The 11,218-nt window shown below is 34.1% G+C and overlaps 2 protein-coding genes across 5 annotated transcripts in view; one reads left to right on the top strand and one right to left on the bottom strand.

Annotated features, from left to right (window-relative positions):
- The window catches only part of LOC108360788 (prostasin-like), a 10,465-nt gene extending 4,357 nt beyond the window's left edge, over positions 1–6,108 (bottom strand). The window contains exons 1-4 of the mRNA XM_017613221.1: positions 5,225–6,108; positions 4,371–4,480; positions 4,099–4,263; positions 2,004–2,256 (exon numbers count right to left, since the gene is read on the bottom strand). Of these exons, the coding sequence (XP_017468710.1) occupies positions 2,004–2,256; positions 4,099–4,263; positions 4,371–4,480; positions 5,225–6,004 (1,308 nt within the window). The 5' untranslated portion in view covers positions 6,005–6,108. The remainder of the gene's footprint in view (positions 1–2,003; positions 2,257–4,098; positions 4,264–4,370; positions 4,481–5,224) is intronic.
- Positions 6,109–7,259: 1,151 nt separating this feature from the next.
- Positions 7,260–10,735, top strand: snk (snake). Of its 4 annotated transcripts, none has more exons than XM_017613234.1 (7): positions 7,260–7,343; positions 8,856–8,977; positions 9,040–9,108; positions 9,187–9,555; positions 9,641–9,777; positions 9,850–9,959; positions 10,030–10,735. In XM_017613234.1, coding segments are annotated over exons 1-7 (1,395 nt in total). In that variant the 5' UTR covers positions 7,260–7,341; the 3' UTR covers positions 10,616–10,735. The 4 variants fall into 4 exon arrangements, with proteins under 4 accessions (XP_017468723.1, XP_017468722.1, XP_017468720.1 ...); XM_017613233.1 differs by having other exon boundaries at positions 9,159–9,555; XM_017613231.1 differs by having other exon boundaries at positions 9,040–9,555.
- The last annotated feature ends 483 nt before the right edge of the window (positions 10,736–11,218 follow it).

The following is an 11,218-nucleotide window of genomic DNA, read 5'->3' as shown; positions in this document are numbered from 1 at the left end:
CAAATAACAAATACTAAGTGCCAGGGGCGCACGCAGGAATATATTTTTGCGGGGAAATGGTTTATACTTCTAAATATACATCATCAGCAAATACTGAAAATTCGCTCTTTAAAATACATTTATGAAAGTTTTATTTACAGTATGAAATAAATAAATAAACTTTTTAAAGTATCATCAATTGCATTTCATTTACATAAAATTTACAAAGAACTCAGACATTTTTAACCGGCTTCAAAAAAGGGGAGGTTATCAATTCTTCGGAGTATTTTTACTTCTTTTATTTATTCCACCGCATAACTTTGCACCGCGTGAACCGATTCCAATAATTATTTTTTGTACCGGAAAGATGGTACCTTAAGGGTAGTCTCGTAATTTTTGGTTTAGATCCGATCATTAATCATGAAAAAATTAACGGTTAAAGATGCACTCAACTTTCAAAAGTAATACAAAATTTTACAAAAGAATTTTAATATAAATAAATTAAATAATTTCACGAAATTTTTACGCTCTTTTATTAATTTTCGTCGATTTCTGGTTTCTTATTTTTTAATAATTCAAATAACGAAAATTTAACTGAACTTGTATTTTCATCATGTAGCTCATTTTGGTGGAACGAATTCGAAGTTAGCAAATTAAATCTTCGAATGCTTATTAAGTACATATCAGTGGTGAACTTTTTTAGGCTGTAAAGTGTAAAAAGCAACAGTAAGTGAGTATGCATTGCATATTTTTAGGACAATGTTTTCATTCGCAGTTAAACTTTAAAGAGCTCTCAAGAAAAAAAGAAAAATTCTTACAAAATGACGCATAACAAATGGAAAAGAAAATTTTTTCTTTCAAAATTTCTTATATCATAATAATAGCCCCAAAACCCACCCCTTGTGTGCGCTACGTGACAAATTTGATATGTAAAAGTAAACAGACATTGTTTAATTTTGCACACACTAGGAGAGGAAACTGGTTACCTCTCTTTATATGCATAAATTTAAACGAAAATTTTTTGGAGGAAATTTTAAACATTTTATGTGTAAACTGTGAAATTGTGAACAATAAATGTTTAAAACTCAAAAAACAAATTTGAAATTTGTTCTACGCCACACATATGATAAGTAAATGTAAGCAAGCAGTGTTTAAATTTGCATTCATTAAGAGAGGAAACTGGTTACCTATCTTAATATGCGCAAATTTAAACAAAATTTTTTTAGAGTGTACATTTCCGACTTTACTTTTTTTTGGACCACCCTAATGTACATATGTATATTTGAAAAGTGAAACATTCAATGCGCTTTGAAATAAATTTCCTTCACCCCTTGTCGAACGTGGTTTCAATTCGAATAACTAGGAAACTCGAAAGTAATTTTATATGGTTACGAGGCATTTACGCGTTTTGATGAATTGCCCTATAAACTCCAAAAATTAAATAAAAATAAAATAAATTAAAATAAACTACGTTTCGTATTGAAGAGTTTAATGTTTACGAGCGAGGCGAACACCAAATCGACGCTAAAGTTGTACGTATATAGACGGGCCTTTATACTCATAAAAAGTTACCCAAAGTAACACTTCAACTTTGTAATCACATTCACTTCGAAACTTCGACCCGCGGGAGTGGTTGCGCCGGTGGCACACGTACTCCGTTTACTTGGGAATCCCCTTTGATTAGGGTAAAAAACGAACTAAACATGGCTTTAATTAACTCGCCTTCAGTGCCCCCTACGATTCTTAAAAATTGTAAATACATATATAACTTTTTAATTTTTTTATAATTTCTTTTCTTTATAGTTTTTATTTTTATTTTTTATGTGGCGCGTGCCCTTTGGTTATCGCCTATGTAGCCTGTGCTTAAATCCGGCCCTGTATGTACCACTTTGAAAATATACGCCCGTAGCTATTTGGATTTAGAGTTAACATTCCTGTAGATGCCCCGACACTCAATTTTTCTTTCTTTCTTATAATGTAGCCCTTTCATAATTTCTATATTCTTTTAAAGAAACATTACTCACCTGACAGGTGTCACGATTTTTTTCAAAATCTTTAGCACATATCTGTGACTCCAACAGTCCATCTGGTGTACCAGTATCTGAAGGTAAAGTTTGATTACATTGTAACAGCGGCACAATGGACAACTCCAATTCGGTTAACACATTTGTTGGAGCATGCGCAAAAGCGGTCGAACCGTAACCCATTGCATGAAGTCTATCGTACGGAATGTCATCGCTGACCCATAAACGTATCGGCCGCACAAAGTTCGTGTAGCTGCAGATATAAAATTTTAACATATTTAACATTTCATAGTTACATACATACATATGTACATATGTTTGTAGCTTATGGACTTATGTACATATGCATATTAGAGAGTGCATCACTCCATAGAAAAATTATACTATTTTTTTAAATTTATTATACTTTAGCACCCGAATTCATAAAAAATTAAGAAGAGTTTAACTGCTTCCATCATCTGAAGTGATTTTTCGAAAAAATATGTTTTAAAACTAAATTTCTTTACAAAATACTAGATTTTTAGGTATTTTCAAATCGGTCGAACTCATCTAAATCGTAGTTTTTTCCGAACTAATCGATTGTTTTGACGTAGAATACGTCTTACCTTAAGGTATGGGGGCTATGTTCAAATGTTGTAGTTGTAATTTTTAGAGCTTCACAAAAAGGCTTATTGCACGAGAACTAATAAAGCGATTTCAAAGAAAAGTGTGGCGCGATTTTGTAATCGATTTAGTTAACGATTTTGTTATCGATATTTTTATCGATTTTGTTATCGATTTTATTATCGCTTTTGTTATCGATATTTTTTTCTTAGTTTGTGCTTTCGTTTTTGACTTGGATATGCTCTTAACCATACCACGTATTCTACGTTTAAATTTAGCGGGTGTATCTCCGATACAGCCTGCAGACCAAGACGAAGGCGCTGGACTGTTCCTTTTTTTATTATAAAGAAATTTAATATAGAACATATTTTTTCCGAAAAACAAAAGGTATGATCGAAACTAAATGATGCTCTCTTAGTTCGTACTGAAATGAGATTAAAACTATCCATGTAAATTACAAAAATCTATGGAACATTCCCAAACAGAATAAAATGCGATTATTACTTTCATGAAAATTTCGAAGAGAACAAAATGGGAACAAAAGCCTTCACACGTTTCGGCAAAAAGCGGAACGGGAACAAAAGTCTAAGGAACTTTCTCTCGAAGAAAAATTTGTGAATTTAAGTCTCAGGAAATTTCTGATAGAGAACGAAACGGGAACCAATCTTCTCTGAACTATTCGCATAGAAAGGGAACGAAAACAAAATTTTTCTCAAAGCGTTCCATTAGTTTGAAACATTTGAAAATTAAAATAAATGAAAAAATAACTGTAACATAATTTTGCAAATAAAATCAACGAAAGACTTAAGACACGAACTTTTCTTGCACATAAAATGAAAAACTGTTTCATAAATGGACAGTTTACTCTAATGATAAACAATCAGGAAGTTAAAATGATCCAGCTTTCCTCTGGCTTAAAATAAACAATCGTGTTTCTCACGGAAACGATTTTTCAACCCAACACTCAGATGCCTCTCTCGTTCTTAACGTTAAGTTCCCAAAACCTTTGTTCTCTAGCAGAACGTTCCTCCCTAGACTTTTGTTTTTATTTCATCCTCCTTCAAAACGTTCTCGATACTTTCCTACTCATTTTGCTCCCATTGGAAACGTTTCCGAAAGTTTCGTTCTCATTATGTTCTTCTTGAGAACGTTCCTGAGAGATTTGTTCGTTTTTTTTTTCTGCTCGTTCAAATTGTTCTCATTACTTTTGTTCCCATAAAGCTCTTTTGTGGGAACGTTCTTGACATTACATTTTGTTCTCGTGCAGAACAACACCAAAACTGGAACGCGTTCTTGGTACCTGATAAAAATCAATGCAATAAAAATAATAAGATTTTCGGAAGGAATTTCCAAATCGGTCCAGCTTACTTAAGTTTTGGCGGAAGTATGAAAATATAATAAAGCTTAGACTTAGTTTCAGTAGAGCAGGTGATTTGATTACTATTTTTTTTTCAAATTATTTGGTATCGAAAATGTAGGTGTAATGACTTACATCACTGACTGTGCCAAACGGATCAACGCTATGTCATGATAGTTATATGAAGAGTTGTACCAAGGATGCGCTTGTATTTCAGCAACAGGACGCACTTGAAAAATATCATCCAATTCAATGTTTTTCAAATTGATGTCACCCACTTTGACCACTTCGGGAGCTTGACTTGCAAGTAAGTAATAAATAATGCATAATTACACACATGCATATTTTAGTCTACATATTAAATATTAAATCATATGTAATTACTAATTATAATTGTAAACTCTCACCCGCTGTGATAGCAACAGTGCGCAACAGTTAAAACAAAAACTTCATTAATTAAACTGCCGCCACATTTGTAATCGTAGTTGTCGGTGTAAGTGCGAAAACCCAGCGCAGCCTGAAATTAATTGAATTTGATACATTTATATGTATGTATGTATGTATAATTACTATAATTAATATAAGACAAAAGATGAGTTAATTAATGAATAATAAATAATTGCGAGGGCATAAATCTATTTATGTCTGTAGGTAGTAACTAAATTCTTATCGATAATTATGTTCTTGAAATTCATACATATGTGTTTCAATGACCTCAAATCACTTCATAATGCAAAATGCGCTTAATTAGCGCTAGAAGTCCAAAAACTGGTTTTGTTCGGCTGATTGCTGCATTTAGAATACAGTGAAAGCTCGATATACATACATATCTATAGCTTCGTTGTATTTATAGAATATCAACAGCTGTATTGAACGAAAAATGCATAATTGTAAAAAAAATCGTTATAACAATACTTATGCTTGATTTCCACCAGACATTAAAGGTCATTATGTAGAAACAAAGTCCATAAACCCAATTCTAAATTTTTTTTTGTCTTTTCATTGTCTAGTGGCAATTTAGCATTAGTTTAGTTTTGATTTTCAGATCCAACAAAACTCTAATGGACAGCAGGTGTATACATAATTTGCTAAACAGAGGGTTTTAAGTCTAACCCTGCTTATATAAAAGCTTTTGTTGTCGAAACTTTATCACCAAAAAAAAAATTTGTTATACTGAATTTCGCCTTTTATCAAACTTCATTTTACCGAGGTCTTACTGTACATTAAATCGAACACTTATCATAATCACATGATTGCTTACCATATGCGGATACTGTCCTGGCGCTACAATCGATCGTCCATTGAAATCATCATTGACTTCATCATTCTCGAGCGCCTCATCATAACGCGCGCCATCAACTTTCCGATCGACATCGCTATAGATAGCGGCGAAACGTTTATAAAGACCAGGTGGCGGTCGTTTAGGGCCAAACTTATTACCCTTGCCGCGACAATGACCATAGGCATGACCCTTGCCATGTCCATTACCAGGACCGTTTGGGTTCTCACAGTCTAACGCCGATTCAACGTTGCCCGACTCCGTGGCTAAGACAAAGCCCTGTAAACCCTTATTAGCACCGTTCTTATTGCCATTGCCATTACTGTTACCATTGCCGCGTCCATTGCCATTTCCATGCCCTTTGCCTTTATTATTGCTGGAATTGGACAAAAAATCTGGTTGCAGGCCATAGTCGCCGGGTTGTGGCGATTGAATGCCTCCAAGCGACTCCGTGGCTAAGACAAAGCCTTGTAAACCCTTATTACCACCGTTCTTATTGCCATTGCCATTACTGTTACCATTACCGCGTCCATTACCATTACCATTTCCATTATTTCCATGCCCTTTGCCTTTATTATTGCTGGAAGTGGACAAAAAATCTGGTTGCAAGTCATAGTCGCCTGGTGGTGGCGATTGAATGCCTCCATGCGGATTGTGGCCTTGGCCGTGTACTTTTCGGGTGTTTCGCGAAGCAGACGCGACAATAATGCTGTGAGTATTTAAAATGCCTAAAAACGAGATCAGCAACGTTTCGAATCTCATATCGATGCACGCGTCGATTAATTTTATTCAAGCGTTCGATCTACGTACAGCAGCTAGCCAAGCGAGTAGCAAACTGAGCGTTGTTGAGTCGTGTTAAAGCGACGCTTTATTCACGCAATGAGTTTAAAAGCAATTAATTTTTATCAAAAATGCGCTTTTGATTATTATTTTATTTTTTTTTAGACTTTCGGTTTAAAACAACAGATTAGCGGATGATTGGTAGATGTTACAGTATTGAAAATAAGTTAGGAATACATATACTATACTTAGATGCAGGGAATGCAGATATAATTAGCAATTTAATATCGATCATCAAGATACATATGTATCTGGATGATAAAATAATGGCATTTAGTAGCGTACTATTTACTTATTTTCGAAGCTAATGGTGCTAGATATATCATAAGCTTAATTATTGTGTAGTTAAAATAACTAAAGAATATTTACTGTAATGTGGTTTTAGAAAATTACCCATGACGTCGGCTCGTTCATATCCTTTGTTGGGGAAAATTCGGTAATTAGTGGGATTACCATGCGCTCTCGTGAAAGAGGTATCTGTGTAAGTATGAATGTGAGACAGGTAAGAAGGCAGAATACTTCGATAATGCTTCGTTGTAAGTTTTGCATTTGAGACAGGCAGGCACACTCTACTCATTCCACTTTTCTAATCAATGGCTTGAAATGGTTTTTTGTAAAAACCCTAATTTACCCGCGAATGAAGAGGCGCAGAGAAGCTGTCGATAAGTAGCAGTTGAGATTCTGTTACATATAGCTATTTGAATGGGATTAGCCTTCTACATTTCTCATAGACCTTGAGAGGCATTTATGGAAAAATGAAATGGCAAAACCAGCGCCACAAAAAAAATACAAATATGGGATTTTATTTAAGGATTTTCAAGTATATAGGGCATTTCCATGCATGCAATGAGCTACATATGTACATACATATGTATGTATGCATACCCAACCGAAACTACAACGAAAACATGTTCAAAAAGTTGCCAAAAATACATACAGGTAGTCTTAAGAGGAGATGCTTTTAAGCAATTTTGGGTTTATTTTGCGCTCAGCGACTATTACAGCAGACAGTTGTCGAGTAAAGTTGAAGATTGCAGGTTGAAGTTTTTTTTGATACGCTTGGAAATTACACAAATTATAGTAAATAAATAAATAAATAGGATATTCTTTTGCAAGCAATATAAATCTCGCAGTATTGAAAACATTTTTTTTTTTGCTCGCGAGTGTAATTTGTAATGCTAAAGCAAAAATAAATTGATTCTGCTTGAGTGTAAAAATATAATAAAATAAATTGTCGTGTCGTAATCGAAAAAGTTGAAATGTAAGTAATATCAAATAATTATATACAAATTATGAAAAAATACTTTTGGTATCGCTGTATATGGCTTAGAAAACGATTATTATTTTCAATCTAAAATTAGCAATTAATATTAGCTGCGTAAACATCTTTGTGCGGCTTGGCAAAGCATTAGAAGATTCAGTTACATATATACGTAAATATATAGATTAGTTTAGAAATTAAACATTACTTTCATTTCATTTCATTTTGTGGGAAGCAGTACACGACATTTTCATAGCAATTTAAGAAATAGATCAAACCTATTTCATTTCATTTCGTGCTACCCAGAAATGATTCCGAACTTGTCCCAAAATTGTCCTGAAGTGGCTCTGAAAAAGCCATGAACTTGTCCCAAAAGGATCTGGAAACGGTTCGGAAGTGGTCCTTTATTAGTCTCAAAATGACTCAAAACTAGTCGTGAAATGTTTCTCAAATAGTCGTGAACTATCCGGAAATGGTTCTGAACTAGTCCCGAAATTTACCCGTACTAGTCCTCACCTAGTCTCAAATGATTCAGAAATAGTCCCTAAACATTCCTGAAATTATCGTAAAGCCCCGAAACGGCTAAGAAGTGGGGAACTTGTATCGAAATGTTCTCGAATAAGTCTTGAAACGGTATCGAAATATTAATCTAGTCAAAATGATCCCGAACTAGTCTAGCAATAGTCCTGAACTAGTCCCGAAACGGGCCTGAAGTTATTTATTTCTACAGACAAGAAACAATTACAGATTTTCTGCTGGATTACACAAGAAGCAGTTACATATTTTCCGCTGGGTTGTTGCAAATTTTACCCATATCGAGACCTAAGATGTTTCCACATCGAAAATACATATAATTTTTACATAAATCTATCCTCATAAAAATATCGGCTAAAGGCTAAAATGCGAATTTCGTTTACAACATTATTTATATTAGAAATTCATCTTAAAATACTTATTTAAAAATGCAATATGTACATATTTTTTTTATTAATAACTTCTAGCAGAATTTAAAGAAATGTTATTGTTTTCAGATTAAGGATTAGTTTTCTTTTAAAAATTTGTATTAAGGATATTAAANGATATGAAAACAATATCAGATTAAGGATTAGTTTTCTTTTAAAAATTTGTATTAAGGATATTAAAAATGGCAATACTAATAATAATAGAATATTTGAAAAAAATGCACTAAATTCCAAAACCCATAGACATTTGTTTTAAGTTTTTATTTTTGATGCAGCATCTATGTAGATTAATTTCGCTTACGTTTTTTAGCGGTTAGGGCTCGATATAGTACACAATTTTTTATTGACTAATACAAATTTTAATTTGGCTATTCCTTTTTAACGCTTTTCATTGTTTATTGTATTTACATCACTACAGTTGATCTGACATTCACATTGATATTTATTTATTTAAGTACTTACATACACACAAAAATATGCACATATAACGGCTTCTTTCGCAAATATGCAAATATTAAATAAACTAAAATAATAACATTCCCTATTCTAGGCTACCTGTCCTATCACTTGGCGATGTCATCCTTGGATTATCAAAATTTTTCAAAACAATGCATGGATTGTGCTGCTTTTATAAGCTACTACTACTTGCCCTATTTCTATCGAATGCAATTGGTAATTACATATATTAAGTGATGTAACTAAACATTAAATTTTCAATAAGTGCCTTTCTTTAGGTTTTAACTCACCTCAAGTATTTCAATACTACAAGAGCACCAAGTATACCATTTCCAAACCGTGGCGTGGTAAGCCGAATATTTTTGAAAAACTACCTGATCGCATGAATATATTTAAGAAAAATCCCCCTCCGCCAAAACGTGAAGCAAACATTCCGAATGCTTACTTTTACAACGTGGTTAATAATGCCAACACGGCACTCACTGCGCCAAATAATCAATTTTTCCAATTACAACCAAATTCGCATGTTAATAATACTGATGTTTATAATATAATGGACAAGAGAAAAAACGAGAAGGTTACGCCCACAAAGCGGCCAGAGGGTTCATTTTGTCGGCGCAGCTTTGATGGACGCGCCGGTTACTGTATATTGGCTCACCAGTGTCTACATGTGATAAAGGAATATCGAGAGCATGGCACTAAGATTGACTTGTGTACGCATCGACAAAATGTACCGGTCATCTGCTGTCCATTGGCAGAAAAACAATTGGAAACACAAAGCATCAGCGCGAAAAGTGAGTACCTAGGACTTTAATAATGTTCAATGTATTGGAAAGTGTAGATGACTTATATGTAGATCTATTTAACATCTTCTTATAGAATGCCAGCAATATAATGATATTATTGAAGGCGTTAAGTTTGATATTCATCGAACATTTTCTGGGAAAACTTGTGTGCCCAGTTTACCCTTGATTGTTGGCGGACAGGTCACGAATGAAGGCGAATATCCACATATGGTAAGTAACTGTAGATGAGTGTTTCGTTGTACTTCAAACTATACATATGTATGTACGTATGTACTTCCATAGGCCGCATTGGGTTGGACTAAGATAGATGAGGAGATACGTTGGGGTTGCGGCGGCACATTGATAAGTGAACGGTATGTTCTCACAGCAGCTCATTGCTCTACAGCCAGCGAGTAAGAAGTTACATATATTTTACAACAACAATTCAAATAAATAACAATAACGATTTTCATTTTATTGCAGGAATCCGCCCGATATCGTTCGTCTAGGTGTGCCAAATCTGTTTCTAATCTCAACTGAAGCTCAGGACATACGCATTGCCAAAATTATATTGCATCCGAAATATCGATCGTTTGCTTATTATCACGATATTGCATTAATGAAATTAGCACAACGAGCGAAAATAACTCCGAAAGTGCGTCCTGCATGTCTTTGGCAATTGCCAGATTTGGATATATCTACTTTGGTAGCCACCGGTTGGGGCCGCACTAAGTTTCGTGGTTCACGATCTGATGAGCTACTCAAAGTCGATTTGAATATGATTAATCAGAATTTATGTAAAAAGCTATACAAGAAAGAACGCCGTCTGTCAAATGGTATTTTGGATGAGCAGTTCTGTGCCGGTCATATGACTGGTGGAAAAGACACGTGTCAGGGTGACTCTGGAGGTCCATTGCATGCTGAACTACCCGAATTAAAATGTGTTAAATTCGTGGTTGGCATTACATCGTTTGGAAAATTTTGCGCGAAATCCAATGCGCCAGGAGTTTATACCAAAATTTATCCATACTTGGATTGGATTGAGGGCATTGCATTTAAGGACGAGTGAAATAGTAATTTAGGGGCATATCATGGCTCTGTCAATAAATTAAATCGAAATGAGATAAACCCCCCTATTCTAACAAAGTCACAAAATTAGCGCATTACTATTGTGATTATTACTGTGCCTGAAAATATGCCATAAAACACAGATTTTAAGTGCTAAGAAATGCACACAAATTTGAACATTTTTTTTGCCTCGGCATATTTGTATGCTACTGCATACTTTGAAGCGCGGTAGAAATCACAATAGTGATTCGCTGAGTTTTGTGACTTTGTTCGTATAGGGGTGAATTTATGATAAATCAAGAACAAAAAGAATTTTTTTTTTTGAAAATATGCCTAAAGTTATGCAACAATTTGTTTTTCGAAATCAAGTACTAACTACATACTCGTACGTACACGTGCTAATCACATATATGTATATAGAAATTATGAAAGAAAATGTAAACTTACCTGGTGAAGTAATTTGATAGAAAAAAAAGTAATTTATGCTGTAATGCGAATAGATATAGTTTAAGAATATGTAATTTATACTAGAGCTCTAGATACCCGGGTATCGAGCAATGCGAGTAGCTCGATACTCGCTCGAAACTCGTTCATTGCTCAACTG

The sequence above is a fragment of the Rhagoletis zephyria genome, unplaced genomic scaffold (assembly GCF_001687245.7).
Source record: "Rhagoletis zephyria isolate East Lansing unplaced genomic scaffold, Rhagoletis_zephyria_1.1 Rzeph_scaffold_00629, whole genome shotgun sequence".
In the NCBI taxonomy this organism is placed as follows: Eukaryota; Metazoa; Arthropoda; class Insecta; order Diptera; family Tephritidae; genus Rhagoletis; species Rhagoletis zephyria.
The sequence above is the reverse complement of the archived record's forward strand: the minus strand, read 5'-3'. Positions and strand labels throughout refer to the sequence as shown.

Coding starts and splice junctions, on each gene's coding strand:
- snk (XM_017613231.1), top strand. Junction 8,978..9,039: donor ATTTCTATCGAATGCAATTG/GTAATTACATAT, acceptor GCCTTTCTTTAG/GTTTTAACTCACCTCAAGTA. Junction 9,556..9,640: donor ACAAAGCATCAGCGCGAAAA/GTGAGTACCTAG, acceptor ATCTTCTTATAG/AATGCCAGCAATATAATGAT.